The following is a 24,285-nucleotide window of genomic DNA, read 5'->3' as shown; positions in this document are numbered from 1 at the left end:
TGCTCACTTGATTGTGTGATAGCATGGGAAAAAATAAGGAATAAGAAGTGTGGATGAGTATGCATATCAGGATTGTTTATATTATTTGAAATATTAAGAAAATGTTGAGTCTTGAACACATCCATACTTGGGAGTTTTGTAGCATAAGTATCTTTAAAAAATAATTCATGATTTTTCATGGACTATTCAGTAATTGAACATCAAAATATACTTCAAATGAGAAGTAAGCAGAATTGTTAAGTAACAATGTAGCATATTTTTTGGTTTGCATTATAAATGTGTTGTGGGTTTTTCTTGGCACGTGGTAGTAGCTTTTCTTTAAACGACAGCACGTGTAAATTAAAATAGCAGTCTCATATTTAATTAGAAGGTGCATAAATTGATCTACTAAAATGATTATTTTTTTTTATTTCTCCAGTCTTGGACACCTCTTAGGCTGTTCATCTAAAGTTAGTGGTGATGTTCAAGCACCCTGTGACTGAGCTGTGGGCACTTTGCTCCTTGTCCCTCAGTGGTGTGAGCTGCTCAGAAGGGGGGATGATATCCCAGGATCCAGCGCTGGTGCAGCCTCCCCTCCAGTGCTGGGCACAGTTCAGGGCTCCACAGTAGAAGAAGGATGTGAAGGTCCTCGAATGTGTCCAGAGAGAACAAGGCTGCTGACAGCACTGGAAGGCATATCATGTGAGCTGGGGCTGAGGGCTCCAGGCTTGTCTGGATTGGAAGAAAGGAGACTGAGGGGTAACCTCTTAGAGCTCCTGGAGGAGGGGAAATAGTGATGGGCTGATCTCTTATCCCTGGCACCCAGTGATCCAGTGTATGGGAATGGTGCAGAGCTGTGCCAGGAGAGGCACTGGACATCAAGAAGCATTTCTTTACCAAGTATGTGTTCAAACACTGAAATAGGATTCTGAGAGATGTGTTTTTCGACAAACCCTTTAACATACTCTAACTTGGTCAGGCAGTTGGTCAAGATAATCACTGTAGGTTCCTTCCAGCTGAAATGCTCTAATTTCTATTATTGGCATTTTAAAATGACAGTTGAGGTGCTCAGTATTATTTTTGCAGAGTGAAATCCCAGGTGCACTGCCCAATCACCAAAGGGAACAGAAGTCACACAGGTGCAGTGCATGAACATGAGAGGTATAAAAGGTTGGGCTAAAGAATAAGAAGGGCACATGTTTGAAGCCTTCTGAAGTGGTATGGTGTTCTGGACCTGGAACTCTGTATGGGATTAAGCTTTCTGAAATTGTATGAGGATACTCTGTGTATTGTGGCCATCTCAACTGCAACATATGCTGCAACAAAATCCCCTTTCTTGTTCTTTTTCTGTTTAATCCCACCATCTTTCCTTATGTCACTTCTGAAGTTTGTCACGTATAGTATTTTGCAGGGGGGGATCAGGTTGGATACCAGGAAAAAAATCCTCACTGGTAGTGGTTAAGAATTAAAGCAGGCTGCCCAGGAAAATGGTGGAATTGCTGTCTCAGGAGGTGTTCAAAGAATGACCAATGTGTCACTTTTTGATGTGGCTTAGTAGGCATGGTGATACTCAATTGAAGGTTGGACTTCATGATCCTGGGGGCCTTTTCCAGCTGTGATTTTGGGCAGCAGTATATGGTGTTGTGTATTCTGAGGCAAAACCCCTTATTGTTGAATACTTTTCCATTTTTCTGTGTCTGTTAGTTCAGATCATAATTTCTCAGGCAAAGCAATCTTAGCGAATCAGGAATACTCTGTCTCCAAGTTGGAGTACCTGTGTCTCAGAGATTCTATGAACAGAATGCAGCCATCAGCTTGTCATCTTATTCAAGCAGTGGGGAAAGGACTTGTAGTCAGAAGAGACTAAATTTTCAATAATTACCCTAAACTTTACAACAATCTTCAGTATTAATAACAATGAGGTAGCAGATGAAGGTGGGCAATGAGGTTTCATTTAGGTTTTTATATCCTAGGTAAGTTTTGCAAACAGGAATTAATTTGCATTAATATATTGGGACTCTTAGAGTAATTAGCAACAAGTTTTAAGCAAAGGTCTGTATGTGTGTACCTTGTGAGTTTAGTTTTATAAACATTCTGTGGCTGTGTAGTAGCTGAAGCCATCTGGGGTGTGCAGGAGAAACCTGAACACTGTACTTGGTGATCAGTTATAACTGTATTCCAAGCAAGTTCATATTCTCATATAAGTTGGTGGAAAAACCTACTTCTGTGGTTTCTGTATTATTTTAAAACTGGCAATTTATCAAGTGAATTTTCTTGAAATTTCCATGCTTATTAAATTTCAGATTATGTATTTTGAGTAAGCTGGAAACTTAAACTTGTTTCCATAAGTATGGCTGCAGGTAAACAACCAATTTTAGTCCAGAAAATAGCTTTTGCTTCTGTCAACATGTTGTTTATTTTCTCCCTGAGATAAAAAGTTCGGTTTTCTGATATTTGTACCAAGATAAAGTCTGTAAACAAGATTAATATAGTGTGGAAAAGGTTGTCAGCAGCCCTGGCAAAGGAAATAAGTTGCCTGTACACAGAACATACTGTAAACTGAATAAAAGTGTCAGGTCCACCATGAGATAATGTGATCATGAACCTCTAACAAAGCATGACATAGGCACAGTCCGCTTTTCTTATAGCCACAGTGTAGAAAATGGATTACTATATTCCAGGGATACCCACTGGAATAGCATGAAAACCTCATTTTGAGATTAATGCAGGATATAACTCTCAAGAGCTGAGCTGCATGCTTACCTGTAGTCTTAAAGTAACTGTTTAGTTACTAATCTTAAAATTTGGAAATTAGATATTAAAATACTGGCTTATATTTCCAGGTCTTTGTGAATGGCCGTTTCTCAGTTTTACTATCAGATGAACTATGACATTGAAACACTAGCATTTGGTCAGTGTTTATCCTCCTGTGACTGTGTAAGGCCTTGATCAGTCTAGTAAAACAGTAAATTCCAAATAGAAATAAAGCAGTAGGTGCTTTAGCAGTGGGTTCTCCCATGTAGCTGAGGTGATTTCCTCTACTGTGATTTGTATGTTTGCATAGATTTTTCAGAGGTAAGATGTTACCAATGCTTTTTTATCCCCATCAGCCAGAAAAGTGACAGCACTTTATTGTTTCTCAATTCAGCCCAGAGTGACATCATTGTTCAAGTCAAAGAAGCAGATTTTGGTTAAATACTTTAACCATGTGGAGCTCTCAAATTATTCAGTGAGCATCTTTGAAAGTTTTCCAGACTTGGAGCTCTGACTGCCCTGCCTTTTCTCCATTATGACACCAGATTAATAGGAAGGTTTTACTTTAAAAGTTGACCTCATTGTTCTCCTAATAATGAGTGGGCTGCTTTTATCCATGAATCTTCAGCTTATGTACTTTTGGCAAGCCTGAGCCATATAAATGTATTACCATTGAGTTTTTGTGGTCTCATGTCAAAACTGCAAGAACATCTGACTACATTCCCTCCTCTGGTTATCTCCTGACTATAAAATTATCTACAAGGAATGGGAAGTTTGCTCCTTCATTTTTTTCTATCAGGAATAGTTTGCCTGCTGCTCTAGTTCCTTGAGCATGTGTATTATGAGTTGTATCTTATTATTCTGCTTTTACCTATCTACATATGCACATCAATTAAGCATTTTGCAAAAATAAAAGCAAAGCTGTTTGAATCCTTTCTTGAGCAATATCAGAATGTCATCACCTGCAAAGGTCTGCACATGCTCTTGTGCATTCTGAAGATCATTTTTCAGTTGAAGATATCACATATTTTAGGTTACAGTATGTATAAAGCCCTAGACAAATACTACAGTACAGTTTGGTAAAAAATATTTTACCTTTGCTTTCTATCCCATGTCAACTTGAATTTTCAAATGCTTTGTGTTGGGAGGATTATATTTTAATAAATGTATTGCTGTATGAGCCATAAATAAGGATAGTATATTGCCTATGATTTTCCAAACATCTAACTTTCCTTTTTTTGGAGATAAAATATTTAATGGACTTTACAGAAAAGTAACTGAGGTGTAAATGTCTCTATGTCTGACATCCAATCAGCATTGCTCATGAAGGATTTTCCTTAATCTCATATAGCACTTTCTGTACTCAAACCTTACTGAAAAATTGCAGATATTGCTAATTGCATTTACATTAAATACAAAATAGAGACAGTATAGTATATACGGTATGTCCTGTATTTTCTTAATAAGCAATTATGCTGCCCCATTACTCAAAGACTTCTTTTTTCCTTCATGTTTCCATTAGATAACTCCAGGACCAGGTGGTAGCAGGAAAACAGTTCACTTGTCCCAGGATTCTCTTCACCATGAGTGAGTATCAGTGATGGGAGTTATAAATTTTTTGTTATTATTAGCTTTACAGTGGTACTCTGCCCCAAAGCTACATTTTACAACTGCACAAACATCTCTTGTGAAGAGTCTCAGCTCAGTTACATGATGGTCTTTATTTAATAAGAGTACTTATAGTCCTTTTTAGTTAATTTTTATGCTTCTTAAGGAAACATGAAATTCAGTGCTTCATAAATGTGTTTTTATTAACTTTCTAAGTATCCTTTCCTAAAATATAAGCTTGTTTAAGGCTGGATAGCAAAAATGGGATGTCTGAAAATACATAAGCATCATATCTTCTAGTCTTTCATGTGAGGTATCGTGTGAGGAAGAGGTTTATAATAGTTTTCACAAAAATATATTGAATTTGCTGTTTAAACACCTGTAAATAGGGAGTGTAATTCACTTTGTTTAGTTACTTTAGTGTGTCATTGCTGTAAACTCTTATTCTCTTCAGCTGACAACACTTAACAGCATTATTTTTTGGTTACATCTTTTTGAATACTTTAAAAATTACATTTTCCTTTAATTTTCAAATCAAAACTCCAAAACACAGACATACATGATGAAGAACTAGTATATTTGGAGATACATTTATGTGTTCTAATGCTACTAGATACATCATCCACAGTTTAAAAATTACCAAAGCAGACATCAGCTCCTCAGTACCAACTGTTTTGCACCACTAATCTGCCTCTGTTCCATCTCATACCTTGATAATGTGTGTGTAAATTCAAGAGGTTTTGGTTTCATAAGTTATTTCTACCGTAAGTTATTATTACCAAGTAGTAATTAAACTGGGCTTTACTTTATGGGTTTTACTTTTGGTTATTATAAAAGAAACAAGCAAACAAATAATACTGTAATTAAGGGAATGGGCAAAAAGTTAAAAATTAGTGTGATGTATCAGTTTCCCATTAAAAAAGATCTTATTCTTTTTGAAGGGTTTTTAATATCTGAGATGCATTCCAATTACTTCAGTGTACTTTTTCACTAGAAAAATGCTTTTACTGATCATTTAGTCTGTGCCACAATCCATGAGAGCTTATGGGGAGGATACCCCAGTTTGCTGCTCCTCCTTGAGTATTTGCTGTTCATACTGGTTAGAGACAAGACAATCATCTATGTAGAAATTAAATCTAACCCATTATATTTCTGATTTTTATCAGCCCCTGCATGATTGTGACCTTATTTGTTGAATCACTTGCAAATATGATGTTTTTACTTTCCATCCACTACCAGCATCGAAGTTGTGTGTGCATAAAATCTCCCAGTTTTCACCAGAATTTGAACTATTGAATGCAGTTGATGAATGTTTTATGTCCAAAATATGTAGATATCTGCCTTGTCTCAAGGTATACTTTTGACTTTATTGCTGCCATTCTTTTTTCTTTTCCAGCTCCTTTTCCTTAATCACCTTAAAAGTAGAAAAAGCAGTATGGATGTTTTGGTGACAGCTGGTCTTTTATGCAAGAATGAGAGGGTTGACTGCTCATTATCAAACTCTGAAAAGCTGAGTGACAAAAAGCCACCAAACTTTCAGATTTGTGACTTGAAAATAAAAGACATTGAAACCAGACAATTCCATGGAATTGGAATCTTTTCAGTACTAAAGTAAAAATTTAAGTGTCATTATATGGCTGCTTGGGGCAGAAAATGGGACTAAATTATATTGAATGGAGCTGTTTCAGAAAAAGCATGGCTAGGTTAAGCTGTAACCTTTGCTTACACTTCTAGAGGAACATGCAAGCATTATAGCAGATAGCAGGATCCTCTTTTTTTGTGCAATATTGCTATGGGTAGAATTATTTTATCCTTTGACCAAAACCTATTGCTTGCTTACACAAATACTATGTGGATACTACATGTAACTTGAGATCCCTGTTGTTGTAGGGTTTGTTTTTTTTTTCTGTCGTGTTTTCATTTTTGCAAGTGTGCAGGTTTGTATGATGCTTGCTACAGCTCCATTCAAATGGTAATTCAGTTCTTTGTGACCACAGTATGTGAACCAGTCTTATCATGCTTTTACTGCTGTTCAGGGAAGAGGCAGATTGTGACATCCCTGTGTGGCAAAATCTTACTCCAAATTGCCATCTCTGTGAAATAAGACTGCCAAGAGTCACAATTTTGCAGGTGTATGGAGATACAAAGCCACTGGGTTTTCAGACTTGGCGTTTCACTTTAGATTCAAACTCAGACCTAAGTTTGTGAAATAATACATTAACAGCTAGCAGGTAGTCCAAACTACTTTAAAGTCTTTTCAGCTATAATCATTAATAAGTACCACTTCAGTACTAAATATGGAATTACTCTAATTTATGGCATGTGCATTGTAGTATATTAAAATACCATCATTTACATGTTATTTTAGCTTGTTTGACAAAATATAATTACCTACAAAGCCAGCAGCTACTCACTAAGAAGTGAAATCTATGATGCATTCTTTCAGAACTGTTACAAACTTAGAGAGTTCAATAAAAATAGCCCATTAAAATAAACCATTGCCAAAGGCTGTACTTTCCTGGCAGGCAATAAAATACCCGAAAGCACGCACAGACTGGTCATATGACAGCATGTGCTTTGTTAGTTATATTGTTAAACCTGTCTTTTCCTTTTCTCCCACAGTCACTGGTTTAGCCCTGGGGCTAGGAAGGAACATAGCCAGGTAAGAACTGCTTTGATCAAGAACGGTTTACTTGAGATGTATAAGGAACTTTAACTACCTCTACTCCAGAGGTAGTGGGCTAATATTTTAAGACATTGTAAATAAAGGAAGTATAATTTAATATCTTCTTGTAAGCAAACATACAGCAGTGTATTACCAAAATTCTCTTAATTAAAACTCGTTGATTAGTCACTTAATTTCACTTAAGTATTCTTGAGGTTTTAACGTTCAAATTAAAATTCTGATTTTTTTTTTTTAAATAACTTTGTCAATTGCATTATCTCCAAAAGTTACCTTTTTCAAAATGCTGGAAAGCAAAACATTTCACTCCCAAGAAATACAGAACCAGTTACACAAGTGGGGAGGCTTCTACAGGAAGATCTTTTTATGCATTTCATTGGTTACAATGACTACAGCAGTAAAAAAGGAGCTGTTAAATCTCCATCATGGTGCAGATATTGGTGAAAATACCTTACTAGTTTGTCTGCTGAGCCCCTTCAGTGCAGTCTCTGGGAGATCCAAGCCTAGAGATGTAGTTGCAGGAATGTGAAGCCATATTTAATATTTGATTAGTAGCATAACACTTAGGTCTTTATCTTGTCTTCAGAGATAGAGGAATACCTGTCTTTATGAATGGTAGAATGGTCTAAACAGAACTTACTGTCCAAGACTATAAAATGTGAAAATAAATCTGGTAATTTCATCTATTCAGTAAAAGTAGCTGAATATATCATCAATGCATTGAAATTTTACACAAACGTTCCATTTCTTTAAGTTGGAAAAAATCTGTATAACAGTTGATTTACTTAGCTCTGTGACAGTTTGCTGGTACTTTTGCAAATACAAATAGATTTGAAACTTCAAAAGGAAATAAAATCTGAAGAGTCCTTCTTGGAAGGTTCAGTTTAGGATGATCCATCATGAATACTTGTAGCTCCAGTAAGTCATAGTTTAAATCTTTCCTGTTCCCTTTCTTTTGAACTCCAGAGCAAGCAATACTGCTTACCTAAAACTGTGAGAGTAGATAAAACATAGTAGTTTTAGCTGTAAATTGTGAGATTCCATTATGTTACAATAGGTTGACTAACATTTAACCTCTAAGTAGACAGCTTTATATAATACATATTTAACAGTCATTATTTTGAAATAATTTTCCTTGTGGAAGAAACACCTAAAAGACAATTAAATTGTTATGAGTTTGAGTCATTTAAAAAAAAAATTAAATCTTGATCATCTCATGTAACAGGGTTAATTGAAGTGGTACTGTTTACTTCCTTAAAAGAATCTAAGCTGAAAAATAAGGAATTATTTCCACAATGAGAAGTACCTTAATGCACATCATACACATAATGCACATCATGCCAGCACTGTTATTTTAGACTAGAAGATGAGAAAGGTCTGCTTAGCTGGTATAGAATGAATTAATCAAATTTTCTCAGATAATAATAAATTTTAGTTAATTTCATATTTTATGTGTGTTTGGTCTATGAACACAGTAAGAGCTGTGTTTTCAGACCTTATTGGAAGTTAAGTGAATTTGTAACTTACAGATTAATAAGGAATTGGGAACTAAAGCTGATGTCACAAAATATAGATGTTACTGGTGCATAAGGAATTTGAGCTTTTTTATAAGACAGAAGAAATATTGTAAATGGTGGTGTAATGTAATTTTGACAACCAATGAAATTTTCACTCAATTTATTTATGTAATAAGCTATTTCACTGCATCTGAGAAGTGAGATAGTTGAAATGACAAGAAGCATTCCTTGTGCAAGAGGGAAGCTGTAGAAAGTTGGGAAGAATTGTTCGGTTTTTCAGACTGGTGACATTTTTTGGAGGCTGTGCTCATTTACAACATGAGGGTGTGGTTGGCCAAGTCTTGAAGTTGCTCAACTTCCACAGGATTTTGAAGTGTCTTTGCTGTGAATATTAGGTCACTTTATCTCTGCTTTGTTTCTCAACAATCTTTCATTCTATTTTTTCTTCAATATATGAGACATTTCAAACAACATTTGTGGAGGTTTTAGACTCCAGTTTTAATTCCTTTAGTATAGTATTCTGATGGTTGTTTTTTATTTAGTGCACCTTGACTCATCTAACATCATAATTCTGGAAATAGACTTCTGAGTGTTGGAGATAATCTGAATGAAAAGTATTATTTGTCTAAAAATAAAAATAAATGACAGCTTGTTTCAGAAGCTGAGTTGTCATTTCAGTTAAACAAATCCTTCACTACTCCTACTTCCTCACTATTACAGGAAGCTTTAATACTGTGCTTTGTTTATTCTGCAGCTTGAAAATTAGTAAAGCTCCTGGGGCTTAGAAGAATTTATGACTGTTTCATAACTGCTTAAACACAAGTGCTAACTTGATTCGTTTTTTGTAATTTTAAGTTTCTTCCAACACTCCTAATTATACAGCTTCAAAAATTTAAATTGAAATTGTGAAAAGTATAAAATTTTACACATAAGTTAATTATGAAATTGTGAATTGCATAACTTTCTATTATGCTTTGAAAATGCTATAATTCTTATATTTTCAATTATTTAGGCATTTTAAATTAGTGGATATATATATTCGCATATTAACTATTTAAAATGTTTTAATATATTTGTCTCAAAAGTAATGGGTGAAAACTATTGACAGTGTACTCAAGAGAGGAAATAACTGCTTTGTCCAGATAGAAATTCTAAAAAGCAAATAAAGGCATTGTTTGTGAGACTCTCTTGAGCACGTGGGTTTTTTTAACAGCTTCAACTCTTGCGAGACAACCGCTCAGAGAGGGGACACAAGAAGAACAGCTCAGTAAAAACAGCCAGCAGGTAAGTTCATGTGGTATTAGTCTTTAGTACAGTTTAGGAATTTATTGATTCCTTAAATCTTTATGTAGAACTTACACTATTCTATTCTCAAAGGTCTTCTGGGGTTTTTTGTGACTTTTAGGAATTTTTTGCATGGCATAATCTTTGCCATATATATGAGTATTAGACCCTTTTTGTTGACTATGCAAGTGCACTTAACAAACTTAATCTCTTTAGAACATCAGAATTAAATGAATGCCAAACTAAGGTTTGTGCTTCTGGCATGTAAGTTAAGCGCTGGAAGTGTATAAAATTATATTATGCATATCTGAAATCAAGATATCTCAAATACTAAACACTTAAATTGTTCTTATATTTTGACAATAAACATTTCATTGTGAAGACTTAATAAAAGCAAATCTAATTCTATTCTCCATCTTATTACCTTCCCCTCAAAAGACAAAAAATTCAAGACTGAACTTACTGGTCTAGGAGTCTGTTTCTAGGTTTTCTTATGTACAAGTTGCCTGCTGAATCTTCTACCAAATAATTATTTTAATTCTAGTTTTTTTCAAATGAGAAGCTACAGAAATGTTTCTCTTGCTATGCACAATGCCTTACAGAATTTTTGTTTTTCTGTAAAGATGGCAGTGTGCTGTCAAATCACTTTCTTGAAAAAGTTGTAATAAAGTTATATCAGCATGTAATTCTGTGGTACCACTTGAGATAATTTTCTGTCAGGCAGTGGACTTGAAGTATGTACATTGTCACCCAGACCAAATTTTTAATATTCTTAGGTACTTACCTTGCTGATTACCTGGAAAAGGTGACCAATTTTTTTTTTTTTTATGTGCTTATTAAATAAGAATCTATTTCATTGTGTACTAGTTCTGGTTACAAGTGTGAGTCATTCATCTATAGAAATGTTGATTATCTTTATCTATCAAACCTTTTATATTAAAATTCTGAAAATTTCTACATAAACTTTCTGGCAAGTTTACTTGTTAATTTATATTTTCACTCTGAATTTTAGAATTACTTAAGTTTAGATAGAATTTTCACCATAAATGCACTCTTATTATCAGACTGCTCACACAAAACTCAGAGTTTAAAGTGGCTATAAAGTGAGCAGTAAGAAACATTATATTCAGACTCATTTTAGGATCTTTTTTATGCTATAACAGATTAAAACAGAATTTGAAGAATTCAGAATCGTAACTTTTGTGTCTGTTATTCTGACCAGTGAAGTTCTTGGGAGCTGATGTTTACCTGCACAAGCAGTTAGAATAGAGATTTGTATAATGGATTTGGAAATCTGAAGTGATCTTCAACCTCTCTTCATATCCAGTCCACAGTACCTTAGCAGACTCTTAGCCCAATAAATATGTGGCAAGATTGTGTAGAATCAATAGGTGGCAAATTCAAGACTGAAGATTAGCATTTTCTGAAAAATATCTGTATTGTTCTAGTAGAGCTTACATAAAAACCTAATATTGCAATGTACATAAAGCCACAGTCCACATTCATCCAAATGAGTCAGGTTATTATAAAACCACCATTCTCTCTGTCTGCCATAGAAAATTGGAGTGACTTTAAAAAAAGATATCAAGCTACAAAAATCTTGTTTTTAATAATTAAGGCTGTCTGCTGTCTTAAAACCTCAAAGCCTGCAGTCTTGTTTACAAGATATATAATAAAAATATATTGACACCTCAAGCTAATTAAGATGAGTAATCCCCTTAAAAAGATGCATATGAAAAGCAGTGACTGTGACCTTATATTGCCTTATTCTTTGTTGCTAAATGCAGTGAGAGAACAGCAGCAGTGAACAAGTTTTGGACATTCTGTAAAATTATTCTACTTATCCAGAATACAGTCTAATCTGCTTTTTTTGCAAGACTGAATTTCTCTGGGTGTTTTTTGTATAGTTTTCAGGTACCTGTATTTCTTCTTTGTTTGCCATTCTGGAAGAGCTTGTTTCTGGTTTTCGTATGTGTATTGAGATATGTACATATACACATTTTTCTATGCTTGCCTTGACTTTTCATACCCTTTTGGATGACTGAACACAGTTTTTGTCTCAGCATGTAGACACTATTTAAATACCCTTATTACATTAGATCAGTGACTTGTGGAATAATTTACTCTGTAAATACATCAGAAAGATGTGGAGCTCTAAGTGTGGCAGTGGTCTGCAGCTGTCTCATTGTGGTGGAATCATACTGTCTGGGATGAGCTTTACTGTAGTGGCTTTAATGTCTTAGGTTTCTTCTGTCAACATGAATGATAATTCTCTAATCCTGTACAAACTAACATGAACTTTTGCTGGTGAGAAGATAATGAGATTGTAGAGAACTATTGATATGGCTGCTGATGGACCAGATGTTAAGGAGGGATACAGTCCTGCACCACAAAACTTAGAACCAGGATAGGCTATATTACACTGATACAATTCAATATATCTATTTATGCTACCTGTACAGGTAGGATTTAATCTGTGAATACATAGTTTTCCCATTCATTATTTAAATTATTAACAGTACTAAGAAATACTCTTTTAAAAATTGCATTTCATTCTTCTGTAGAATGAAAAAGTTCTCTGTTTACATTATCTCTCTTGCATTAGAATGGGAACAGTCTCCTCCCCAAATCAGCCACTCTGCTTAAAAGTGATAGATAATTCTTCCAGGTGCTACTTTTCACCTCCTATTCTTTTGCCAGTAAAGAAGGGGGTTTTTTTCTGATTTTTTTAATAAGCTTTGGGCAAAACCAGCCTGGTTAGCTCCACTCACCTATTTAAATTAAATTGGCTGGTTTTGTGCAAACCATATTAAGGCCTGCTCACATGATTTCTTCCTCCAGCAGAGCTGTGGAGATGATAATCTCCAGCAGATGTGTGATAACAAATAGCTTGGGATAGTAATGTCTTCATCTGGCACAGTTGTTAGCAGACCAAATGTCTGTCTGTAGCCCGAGGCAGCAGGCAAACAATTGCACTTGATTGAGTTGCAGGGAGTTAACAAGTCCCTTCCTGGCAGCTGAACTGCTAGAGCTGGTCATGGGCTCTTTGCCTGCTTCCCTCATGAAGTAAAATACATTTTCTTAAGTCACTTCCTTAAAATTTTACTAAAAAAATAAATTACCTAAAGGAGATTCTCCATGGCTAAGAAATTCCTTTCATCAGCACTGGGGACAGTGTTGAAGGGTATTTTCCTGAACTGCTGTAACATGATTTTGAACATGTTACCTGTGGGGGTGGATCTCCATCACACAACTATCTCCCTGTCTTTAAATACACAATAATAATAAATATAATAATAATAAATACTTTTCCTCACAATACAGTTACAAAGAGGTGAAGTACCATTGTCCTAATTTGACAGAATAACCAGAATACTTAACCAGCTTAATATTTTGCCTTTGGTCAAACAGTCAATGCCACAACTAGGTAATTAATGCTGCAATCTGGAAGCAAGAGAATTGCAGGTTGGAAAAACTATGGACTCTGAACAAGTTATTCTTGTGTAATTATTTCCTTTACATAGAGGTCTTGTATCATATTTTTGTAGTGTGCTCCTGTTAAGTACCAGTGTGGACATGAGTTATTTGATCTACATATTTATTTTTTCTTACTGTTTTATAACTGTAATTTGATACATTCCCAAATTGAGAAACTGAAAGGAAAATAGCACTCAAATTCTTACCACTTTGTAATTTTTTGGGATTGAATCTTGATAATTCTGTATTGGCTTTCCACATGCCAGTGTTCCCCCAGAGACCTCTTAAAGAGGAGAAAAAAAAAATCTACTTTTAGTTTCTATGCAGTTCAGTCTGGCTTGAAAGAAGGCTAAGTCATACTCATGAAAGGTTACAAGGTAAAATATAATTTTACATGTCAGGTTTCACCTACCTAACTGAGGCTGCTTTAAGGATTTAATCAATGTGTGCCAGTCCTCCAGTGATCACCTGAGCTGGCCAGAAGTCTTTGAAGTCTTCTCCTGCCATGGTGAACAACACAGCCTGAAATTCCCCATGTTTTTTGCAACTCTCACTTCCCCTTCTTTCCCTAATTGTTCTCAGTACAGTTTAAATTTGTGCCTTATGCTGATACAAGAAGATGACTCATGTGATTTCACTTTTTATAAGTGTGTCCTCTGTGAATTAGTATTTAAAGAAAGCTTGTAAGAGCAAAATGACACCAAACCTGAGGAAAGCTTTTCAAAAGTGTCATTGTTTTGGTTAAAATTGCAGCTTGCTGTCTTTCCTGGTTTTAAAGGATAAACCCTATTTGTGCATTTGTACAGCACTTGTTCTTCTCCATCTGATGATACAGGACACGGTACTTTTTTTACACAGATGTGACAAATAACATTACAGATGCTCTTTATTTGATCTTCTAAAGAGACAAAGATGTGCAAGGATTCTGCCTGCTCCCGCTTTCCCATCGTGTCATCTGTTGTTTGGGAAAGAATCCTAATTTGCAACAGATACAAAACTATTTGTCGAGGTGCAGGTTTGCCAAAAATAAATGAAACCATTAATTACTACGTTTTTTGAGCAGCTGTTAATGGATTGGGATAAGAAAACTGTACATTAGACTACTGGTTAATTACAAGAACTGTAATTGTTTAATGTGGCTTTTGTGGAATGAAATTACAATACTAGAGGAGGTAAATTCAGCCAGTTTTTGGAAATTATACATGAAGATGTGCATATACTTACACTGCAGAAAAGCAAAGGGATACATAGCTGTTCTATCAGGTGATTTGCTTCTGCCATCACATGAATATTATGCCATCGTATTCTCAACAAAAATACTTTAAAATAAAGTCATATTTAAACATGCTTTTTAATTCAAGTGTAAAATTATTAAAGGTAGTAAGTTAATGTCTTATAACCCCAGAGCTAATAATGCAGGAGATTCAGATACAACATTAAAATCCAAATGTGTTTACATCATTAGAAATTAACAACTAAGCAGTTTTATCTCCTCTTTGGAGTGCCATGAAGCAGTAACTGTGCTGTTATGATTGCTGCTTAATAATATTTGCAGTTCCAGATTAAATTATGTGAATGTTTGAGGACACATTGCTTCCCTCCCTTGCTGTCACCCTCAGGGACAACATTATTCTATCAGTTTGGTATTTTTCTTCCCTGGAAAGGATAAAAGATGGTGCTGTTTTAGGAGAGGGCAGTTCCTGATTGAGTTTTCTCTACTGTGGCCTTATTTTTAAGGTGCTGAAAAGATTTTCACTTGGGAGAGGAGGACAGGCGATGACAGTTTAATTGTTCTTTCAAAATGTAACTAGTGTGTGATGCTTTAATTTTATGGAAATCTGTGAGCCTCAGTAGTGGTTCATGGATAGACTTAAAGGATCTATTGATATGATGCTGCTTTAGTCATCTAATGTCTTGAAAGTATCACCTTTTAACTTGTGTAATGAGAACTTTTGTAAAAATAGAAGTATTTTTGAATTTGTGCTTTGTTTTGCAAATACATTTTTCCATGTGCTGTGAGCAGATTTTTTTTTCCATCTTTAACATAAAACTACAAGCTGAATTTTTTTGTTCTTGCACTAGAATATAATATAATCTGTAATAAGGTACATAAACAACCTGCTAAATGGTACTGAAAATTTGTCATGTAAAATGGAGTTCCAGGTATATGAGTATGTTAACTATCAAGAAGTTGTTTTCCTGATTTTACAAGCATTTGAAATAAAAAGAAAAATCAGATAACTTCTAGAAATTATGTACCTCTGGATCCCCCTGATGTACTGTCTGGATTGAATTTTTCATCTGAATGAACTGATAGCAAATCTCTCACTTTGAAGTAACCAAATTTTAGCACATGGTGTGCTTGTTTTCAGCTGCATTAGATGCTGTATCTTGCTCTCTTGTTGCACAGGTTTCTGCTCAAACTTTTTGTCTCATCTTACCTCTTAAAATATTAGTGCCATAAGGCTAAATTTAATTTGTGCTTCAGAGGTCTGAAGACCCTTCCTGCTGTGTAAGGTCTGAGGAGGAATTGTGCACAGGGGCTTGCACTGTCATTCCACAAACTGTTTAACCTGTGGTTAAGCAGCTCTGCAGTGAAGGAGGTTGTTCTGCACTCTGGTTTTCCACCACTCATTTGTCCCATCATCTCCCCCACCACAAGAAATTTGGTTTTGTCTCTCTGCGTTTCTCCACAAAGGCACATGGAACCTGGGTATTTTAAGGATGAAGATTAATAGCTTGAAGGAGGCTAGTGCATGATGGAAGAGTTTCCCTCTTTCTGGTTTTATGGCAAATTAAATTCTGCAATTTTTACATCAGGTTCCTACTAATCTCAAAAGGATCCCTGAATATCATATGTGTAAATCAGCATCCACTGGTGCATGTTAACTAAAATTCTGAGGCATAAGCACACTGACTTCTATTTAGACTGTGATTTTGTGTAGTGAGAGAGAGTTTAGAAGAAAATTTGGATATTTTGCTTCAAATTACATAAAACTTTCATGTTTTGTCTTCCATTTTTGTGCTACTATATTACATACTTGGATTTTTTAGTGTTGCTTCTTATTCTTTACCTATTTTAAAATATGTTGAACACAACGCTAATGCTTGCAATAATTTAAGCTAACTCTATATGACTGTAATCCAGAACTTTAAAATGTGTTTTTATAAATATTTTTGAAAAAAATACATTTGTTCCATACTTAGCTTATTTAGTAAATTTCATTCTTGGTAAACAAAAGTGTATCCAGAAATATCTGGAAGAAATAGTAGCTGAATACATTATCAAGTCCTTCCATTAAAGTATCTGTTCAGATCCATGTTTACTGCTCAAGTCATAAAGATATTTTCTAAATCGCTTCAGAACTGGACTGATGCTCATATCTCTTAAATGTTGTTGGAAAGAATATTTGCTTTAGAATTTGTGAAACAATATTGTCCTCTAACAGGATGACATTCTATTACTCTGACCTATTTTCAAAGTACATATCACCATTGCACAAATATAAGCATTATTTTTATAATGTATTTCTTCACAAAACAATAATGGACCTTGTCATCAAAAAACTAATTAAAAATACTCTAAATTAATATAAAATTTATATTCTGAGCTAGTGTAAATATTAACTTCCTGTATTGAAAATGTGAAATCGTGTCATTTGTTGAAGAAAACTGAAAGTTTTTGCTATCTAATTCTTGACAGAAGTGTATTTTTTGGGTTTGTTCCCTTAGTGTTCCTTGGTGACTTGTTTGTATACCAAGATATTGGTTTGGATTTGCCTTTGTGTAATTCATATACTTTTGATCAATTCCAACTCATGCCCAATTATATTACACTAAATTAACATAATTCAACAGATGTTGATATTTAAATGTTTTCTGGCATTCACATCTTGGACAGCTGTCTTAGAGCTTGGGGAAAAGGCAAACATTTAGAGTTAAATGCTGAACATATGCTTAAATTACTAATTAGAACCAAGAAAAAACAATGCATTATCCTTTCTGAGGGCAGTAGGCCTCTACCACTGAACTATTTTTTTTTTTTAGGGTCTCTTTTCACAAATAAAGTGCTTAAGTGACTTGAGTTTGGGTGCCAAATCACATGTAGTGATTCAGGTTTTTATTTTCCATCATGTGCACTAAAATTATGCCAGTGTGGAGTTAAATGTGTTGATTTGTAGTGTTCAGATAAATTTTGGAAAACTACTGTGTCTGAATGACAAAAGTGCTGCTAAAGATAACAGCAAGGAGTGTGTTAGAATATAGTATTTATTAAGTGATGAGGTAATCTCATGGGCCAGGGAAAGATTATATTCTAGTCATAATAGGATTGCACCAGGTCCTTCAATAATACAGGTATGTCACCCTTATGCTTGAAGTTATGTTGTGAACAGATTGGCATTGTATTAAAGGAGTTTGATAGAGTTGCATGGGCTTATCACATCTTTTTAAGATGTAATTACAGGAAAATAAAGTGCATAGCTCTTCTGGTTAATGTAATGGTTTTCACACTTGCAGAAGTAGGTGAAGCAATCTATTATATAGATGATGTAATTCTTTAGACAGGTTTTAAAAAAAGCTTTACTGTTGTAAAGGATGAGGAGGAATCAAGTACAGAACTGATTTCACCTGAATGCTGTCTGAGCAAAGTGACAAGAAAGCCAAAGAGCAAAAGAAGGCAGATGGACAAGGGACCATCCCTCTCTAACTGTTCGTGGGACACAAGCATTACTGAACATGCCACACCTCTCTAAGTGTTCAAGTGGACACCAGGGGCTGCATTCATGTTTTGACAAGCTGTGCACCACAAAGGAAAGAGCATATCTTTCCTTATAAATTTCCTTAGCCATTGTTTTTCATATATTTTTCCTGAGAAACAAATGTGCCTTGCATATTTCAGTGTAATATTAAGAAATCATCATGCATCTTTTCTGTGGTTATATTGATACACATTCCAGAGGCAAAGATTCATTCTACTTAGACAATACATAATAGTCTTCCCAAATTTACAGCCCTGCTTGTATAGTATGTGTATTTGGAGTGATACAATTTAATCCATACTTCTGGAGACTCAGTCAAAGGGAAATGTAGAATTTTAAGTTTGTCTTAATTTAATTAGGTATTAGTGTTATGAGATGTTTCAAAAGACATATATAATAGGGTTTTAATGGTTTACCTCTAAACTGAGCTTAAACTGTTCCATTGACTGATGCTCTTGAAGCCATTGTCTGCCACTTGTGGTAATTTAGGAATGATCAGTAAGAGTTAAAGTTCTTCCAGACTCCCTTATTTAAGCAGCACTAATGGATGTGTTCCACTGGCCACCAGATACAGCAGTGGCTGCATTTTAAGCCATGTAAAAACAAGATAGGCTGTGCTACAGATCCATTGTGTAAGGAGAATCATTTATGTGATACTTTTGTGTAAAAGGTACTTAAATAATGGGGAGGTTTGCTCAGGGTATTTTTGGGTTTTTATGAAGTTGAGCTGTTCCACACATTCCATTTTTTAAATCATTGTATTAGCTTCTTTCTCTGGGTTTCACAATTGGGTTCTGTTTTCTCCATCCTTAACTGCTGCTGTGAACATTGCTTCACACTCTCCTTGCTCCATTTCAGTTTGTAAGAAATTGTCAGGTAATTTCAAGTTTAAAGTGAGTTAAGTTGTCCCTACTGCATTCTCTCTTCAGTCGTATCCATATGAATTATCTATTTTTGTCCATATTGTAAGACTGAAAACTGAGAGTTTCAGTTAGATTTCCCATTCAAAATACTTCTCTTAAATTCCTTCTGAAATACAAACCAGTTAACTTTTTCCTTTTTGTGATGTCTTGTGAAAAAAGTTTACTGAAAAACTTTCATCAAGCCTCTCCATTAGCTGTAGCATCCAGTGGTGCTGAACTTGCAGAGTTCTACAGCCATCTGCAGGAATGCTCTGATACTGTGGCAGAACGGGGTGTCACTGTTTTCTGAGTGTTTCTTCCTCAGGTGAGAGATGTTAATAGCATTATAATGGATAGGCATGTATTGATCTTTACCAATCCATCTGATTATGGAATAGAAATAAGTCTTCTTGAAAATGTTACTACATCATAATAATGTGCTGTATCAGATTTTCTAAGTTAGTGTACAGAAATTGGATAAATGCTGTTAAACAAAAAATGCTGATGCACACCTGCTTTCATTAGTAAATTTTGTTTCATTTTTTTACACCTGGGATGACAGTGAGTACAGAAGCAGGTAATAAATCAGAGAACTACAACACATGTTCAGGAGTATCTGCTGTCCTATGGCCATTTTATTGTGTTGTTCTTCTCAGTGACTGGTGAACTTTTAACTCTGATAGTGGCAAGGGTGAAAACTACCAGTGAAAGAGTGAAGAACCCTGTTGTATCCTCAGTTCTCAGTAGGTTTATTGCACTTAAAGCAGCTTAGCTGTAGGCTTCCCCACAGAACAAGATGTTTATTTGGAGAATGTAATCACATGGTCCATGGATTGCAAAGGTCAGGGTAGATAAAAATCTGACATGGCCTGTCACAAATGTCTTGGAGAGGTGAATGTGTGTAACTGCTGAAAAGGCATTTGTCAAAAATATTTGCCTGTGGAGCTGTGGAAATTGTGGAAAAAGGGATTGTGTTGTGTAGGCACAGATATGTTTGGGGAGCTTAAAGATACAATTCTAGACATGTTACCACGTTAAGGGCAATTACCTTAATTACCTTGAGAAAAAGAAATTATAAAGAGACTGCCGCTATTTAAGGAGGAAATAGCAAAATTTCCTTCAGAGGGAATGTTTCACAAAAATGTATAAATGCTTGTGAATTGCTTTGCATGTCATTGCTTCTATAAAAGTATCAGATCTGTGGGGTTCATTGATGGGATTTAATAGCTAAACTTCGTGGGGTTATTTATTATTTCAATAGCTTTTTTTGGTTATTTTTGTTATTGCTGTCTTCCCTGTCTATCTTCATTTTTGAGACTCTTATTTACCATGTAGGAAGGAGAATCTAAACACTGTGCGCAAGATAAAAAATGAATAAAAATTGACAGCAGCTTTTCCAGTATTTTACTTTAATAGGTTGAGGCATGACACAACAACAACAACAAAATTCTTGGCGTGCTAGAGGAAGTTCACACCAGCCTGGCTTTTGCAGCCCTCTTATTTCCCTCTGCCACAACTTTGCCGCTGCTGTGACACTTGCAGGCCCGCTCGCCGTGGTGCAGCTGATGCCCTGTCCATGCTCATATTTTTCCTGTTGACAGTGAGTGTTCTTGCCAAACGCCAGGGACCATAGTCACATCTGTTTGTCTCCCAAGCTTGTCTGAGGCTGCTTGGGAACACTTTTTATCCAGAGGGCAGCTTTAACTAGGCCTAATACTCTGAAAAGCCTCTGTTTGTAAATGCATACAATGAAGCGACAAGTTCCTGTTGTCTTTCCTTAAAAATTATTCCATTTGACACTGCTTGCTCCAGTCCCTGTCACCAGCATGTCAAAAGCCAGGTTTTCAGGCAAGGTGGTCTTAACAAGTTTTATTTTTTCCCTAATAAAATGCCTAGCTTCCCTACAGAGCACTATTTATAAATGATAGCTGGAAGCAAGCTAGGGGTAAGTAAAAGAAGGCAGGCTTTCTTCCTTTCTGTAATCCACGCTCTTCTGATTTAATGCTAAGAAACATAATGCTGAACCTAGCCTGATTGAGGGTCAGAGTTCTCCCTACTTTATAATACCCCCATTACAGGCATTTCAAAATGTACTGTGCAGCTTCATAACTCTGCTTCTTTTTGTCTAACCTGCCAGTTCCAGAGCAGTAATAGTTCTTGTCTGAGCCTTTCTATCTAAATAAATTAATAAATAAATATGAGCCTTTTGTTTTGCAGTGATTTACACTGGCAGAACATATCAAATGTTAAGCTCTGGTGAAGGCAAATGCAGCTTTACAATCTCAAGTTGGCTGAACGTTTGATGGTAGTGGCCATCAGAGTGGGTTTGACAAAGCTTAATTGGTGCTCCAGCATATTGTTATTTATTTGTGGTGTAGGGAATTTTTGACACCAACAAAGAAATACCCACACTCACCTTGGCTGGTGATGGGGTTGTTGTGATCGGCAAAGGTAAATGATTCATTTATGCTGAAGGAACAAGGCTGCCTTTCAGACGTTCATTGATTTTAAATTAAAAAGTAACTGCTGTGTACTACATGAAGGGTGACAACAATAACAAAGTAGTCCTTACTTAGTGTTATTTGTTGCAACTCCATTCCCTGTGCCTGGAGGTAAAGTGGGGAGACCCCAGTACCATGATCTTACAGATCAATAATCTAGATATCTCAATGTAGTGTAACAGAGAATCAATTCTGGTAAAATAACTCAAATGCTGCTCACTGTTACTGCTGTGGCTCACGTCTTCAGGTTTAATTGCCTGACTTTATTAATTTTTATCTTTCATCCTACTTGTATTCCTGCAGACTTTCTCCCTTTTTCATTCAGAAAGCAAGAGCTTCACATTGTAGAACATATAATTTACAACTGTCACACAACTTATTCTGCATGTTTGATACCACTGTTAAATACTGATCCATTGGTGATCAAACATCTCAAATATATTTTCTCTAGTTACTGTTGCCTCATATTGTATTTAAATATTCATTTTCTTTATCATACGATCAGTTATGAAAGGATTACACTTCTTGATTTCTTTCTAAATTCAGAATTGAAAATTATCATCATGTTAGTTTACTAGTTCAACTGTGTTGAGTTTCTGGATATTAAAATAGGATAAAAATTAATGTTGGAATTGCAAGGAAAATGTGTCTTAAAGAGAAAAAAGTGTTGAAATCAGGGTTCTCTAGGTGAAGCTAGTATGCACTTCTCTGTGAAACATAAGTTTCTTGGCATGTTTTTTATTTAAATACTAGCACTGTGCTACTTGTTAATCTGCTGTATCTTCTTAGAAGAAATATGCAGAGGATTGTACATTGTCATCTTACTCATCAAGCCATGTTGTCATTCTTTTACATTATTGAGCAGATCTGAGGTCTCTCAACAGTATATGACCATTTGTTATTCATTTAGAAGTAGCCCAGCTTTAAAATGTTTGTAAATGCCATAAAGGGCAAGTCATATATCCACACTGAAACCAGATCCCGTGTGTGACAATGTTACTATGCTGCAGTGGACTGTCGGAGGCAATTTTCAGCTTTTAACTTTACCAAAATTCACTACACTTAGATGGTAAGAAACACATTTCTCAGTAACATTTATAGATACATATTAAAATTGTGCAGTTCAGAAATTGCTGTATTCCCCCCCTTTTTTTTTCTGTTTTGTTTTTTTTTTAAATCAGCTACATATATTCAATTCTGCAGGCATTCTATATTACTTTAAGAAAAATAATAACTGTAATTGTCCTTTGAGATTCGATTCCAAAAGTCAACATGTGAAAAGTCCAAATTTACCATTTTCTGTGATACTGACTTCTAATAGCTGGGTTTAATGCAATAGCATTTGCTTGTTTGCCGTCCTCTGCATCTCCATCAATTTTCCAGTCTCCGAGTGTAAGCTCATAATTGTTCAAGAAGCCTACCAGATATTGTGCTTCCATGGTATTCTCACAACTTGCCTGTGAATTAGAAGAGGATAAATTGTTATGCTACAAGTTTATTTCATGCACCTTTGAAGAGTTAAGTGTTTCATGTTTTCTCATTCATTCTTCATCTTACCTTAAAAAAATTGATAATATTTTCCATGTAATAAATGCTGCTCTGACAGTAAAGCATTACCAGCCAATTGATAACCTACAAACAGCATTGTGATCTCTTTAGATAATTAATCTTAGCTATTTTCCTGTCAGGAGCAACAGTGTTTTTGTTTTATGTTGAGCTAGACAGATTGCCAGTTTTGAAAATTAAAAAGCATTCCCTTTATATTTATTCATTCCAGTAACAATTTATGATGCTGCATTTAGATACTGAGCACTTGTCAACAAACATAATTATGTTTCGATATAAACAAGATTGGTGGCTTGACTGTGCAGCTTCATCTTGGTTGAGAATGCTTTGATATAGGTTCAGATTATACAAGCTGTGTATTTATGTGGCAGTTTTCTTCCTTTGTTAATAGTTTTCTCCTATAATTACTTGCAGGCAAACCAGTGTACATTTAGGATCATTGTGCATGGGAGACATCAAGCGGAGAAGGAAAGCTGCTCCCCTGCCAGGACCCACAGGTAACCAATTTCCCTGGGACAGAGCACAAACCACAAGATGTTAAATCTCTAAATACAAAGCAGTAGGTCAGTGACCTGAGGAAAAGCTTGATAAATTCAATAACTTCCCATGTAACTTCAGATATGTTCTATTCTTATTTATTAATAAAGACTAAGGAATAAATAGGCTCCCTCCATTGTCCTACAATTATTGCCAATTTCCAGTCCTTTGTAGCACAGCACTTCTTTAAAGACAATAAATCTTTTTTCATATACTGAGACAGCAAAGATTACTCCTCATGTCCCTTCAAATATTACAGGGGAAGAGACCTGAGGCATCTTGTTTGCTGCATATGAATGCTCTAAATACTCTGCCCAATTAAATCAGGATGTGAATTCTGGGGTAAACAATCAAAAATGTAATGATAAAGCTGTGAAACACAGCCTTAAAAATAGTGTTGTAGATTAAACACGAAGCACTTGCAAGCACATTTCTGAAAGATTTTTACAGATGCAAGGTCACAACCATTGGATGCATTTTGCTGATGTCACAGCTGTGAAATTACTTTTTCAATACTTAGGAATGATTTATAGGAACTCTCATCAGTTTGTTGTATTAATTATATATGTGCATACTGGAAGGACCAGGTTGTATGTGAGTCCAAGTGAGCCTTTATATATATTTCTAATATAGAAATCTGGATTGCATGTCTTAGTCATACATAAATTACAGCAGCAACATTTGCAACACATAGAATTTTCAAATATATTTCAAGCA

The 24,285-nt window shown here is 35.2% G+C and overlaps 1 protein-coding gene across 1 annotated transcript in view; it reads left to right on the top strand.

Moving 5' to 3' along the window:
- Positions 1-24,285, top strand: part of GPATCH2 (G-patch domain containing 2) — a 118,682-nt gene that overhangs the window by 79,503 nt on the left and 14,894 nt on the right. Inside the window, exons 6-9 of the mRNA XM_021547590.4 lie at positions 4,256-4,320; positions 6,964-7,003; positions 9,755-9,825; positions 23,446-23,528. Coding sequence (XP_021403265.4) covers positions 4,256-4,320; positions 6,964-7,003; positions 9,755-9,825; positions 23,446-23,528 — 259 coding nt within the window. The remainder of the gene's footprint in view (positions 1-4,255; positions 4,321-6,963; positions 7,004-9,754; positions 9,826-23,445; positions 23,529-24,285) is intronic.

Source organism: Lonchura striata, chromosome 3 (assembly GCF_050655825.1).
Source record: "Lonchura striata isolate lonStrDom1 chromosome 3, ASM5065582v1, whole genome shotgun sequence".
NCBI lineage: Eukaryota > Metazoa > Chordata > Aves > Passeriformes > Estrildidae > Lonchura > Lonchura striata.
Note: the sequence above shows the minus strand (reverse complement) of the source record. Positions and strands in the feature narration are given on the sequence as shown.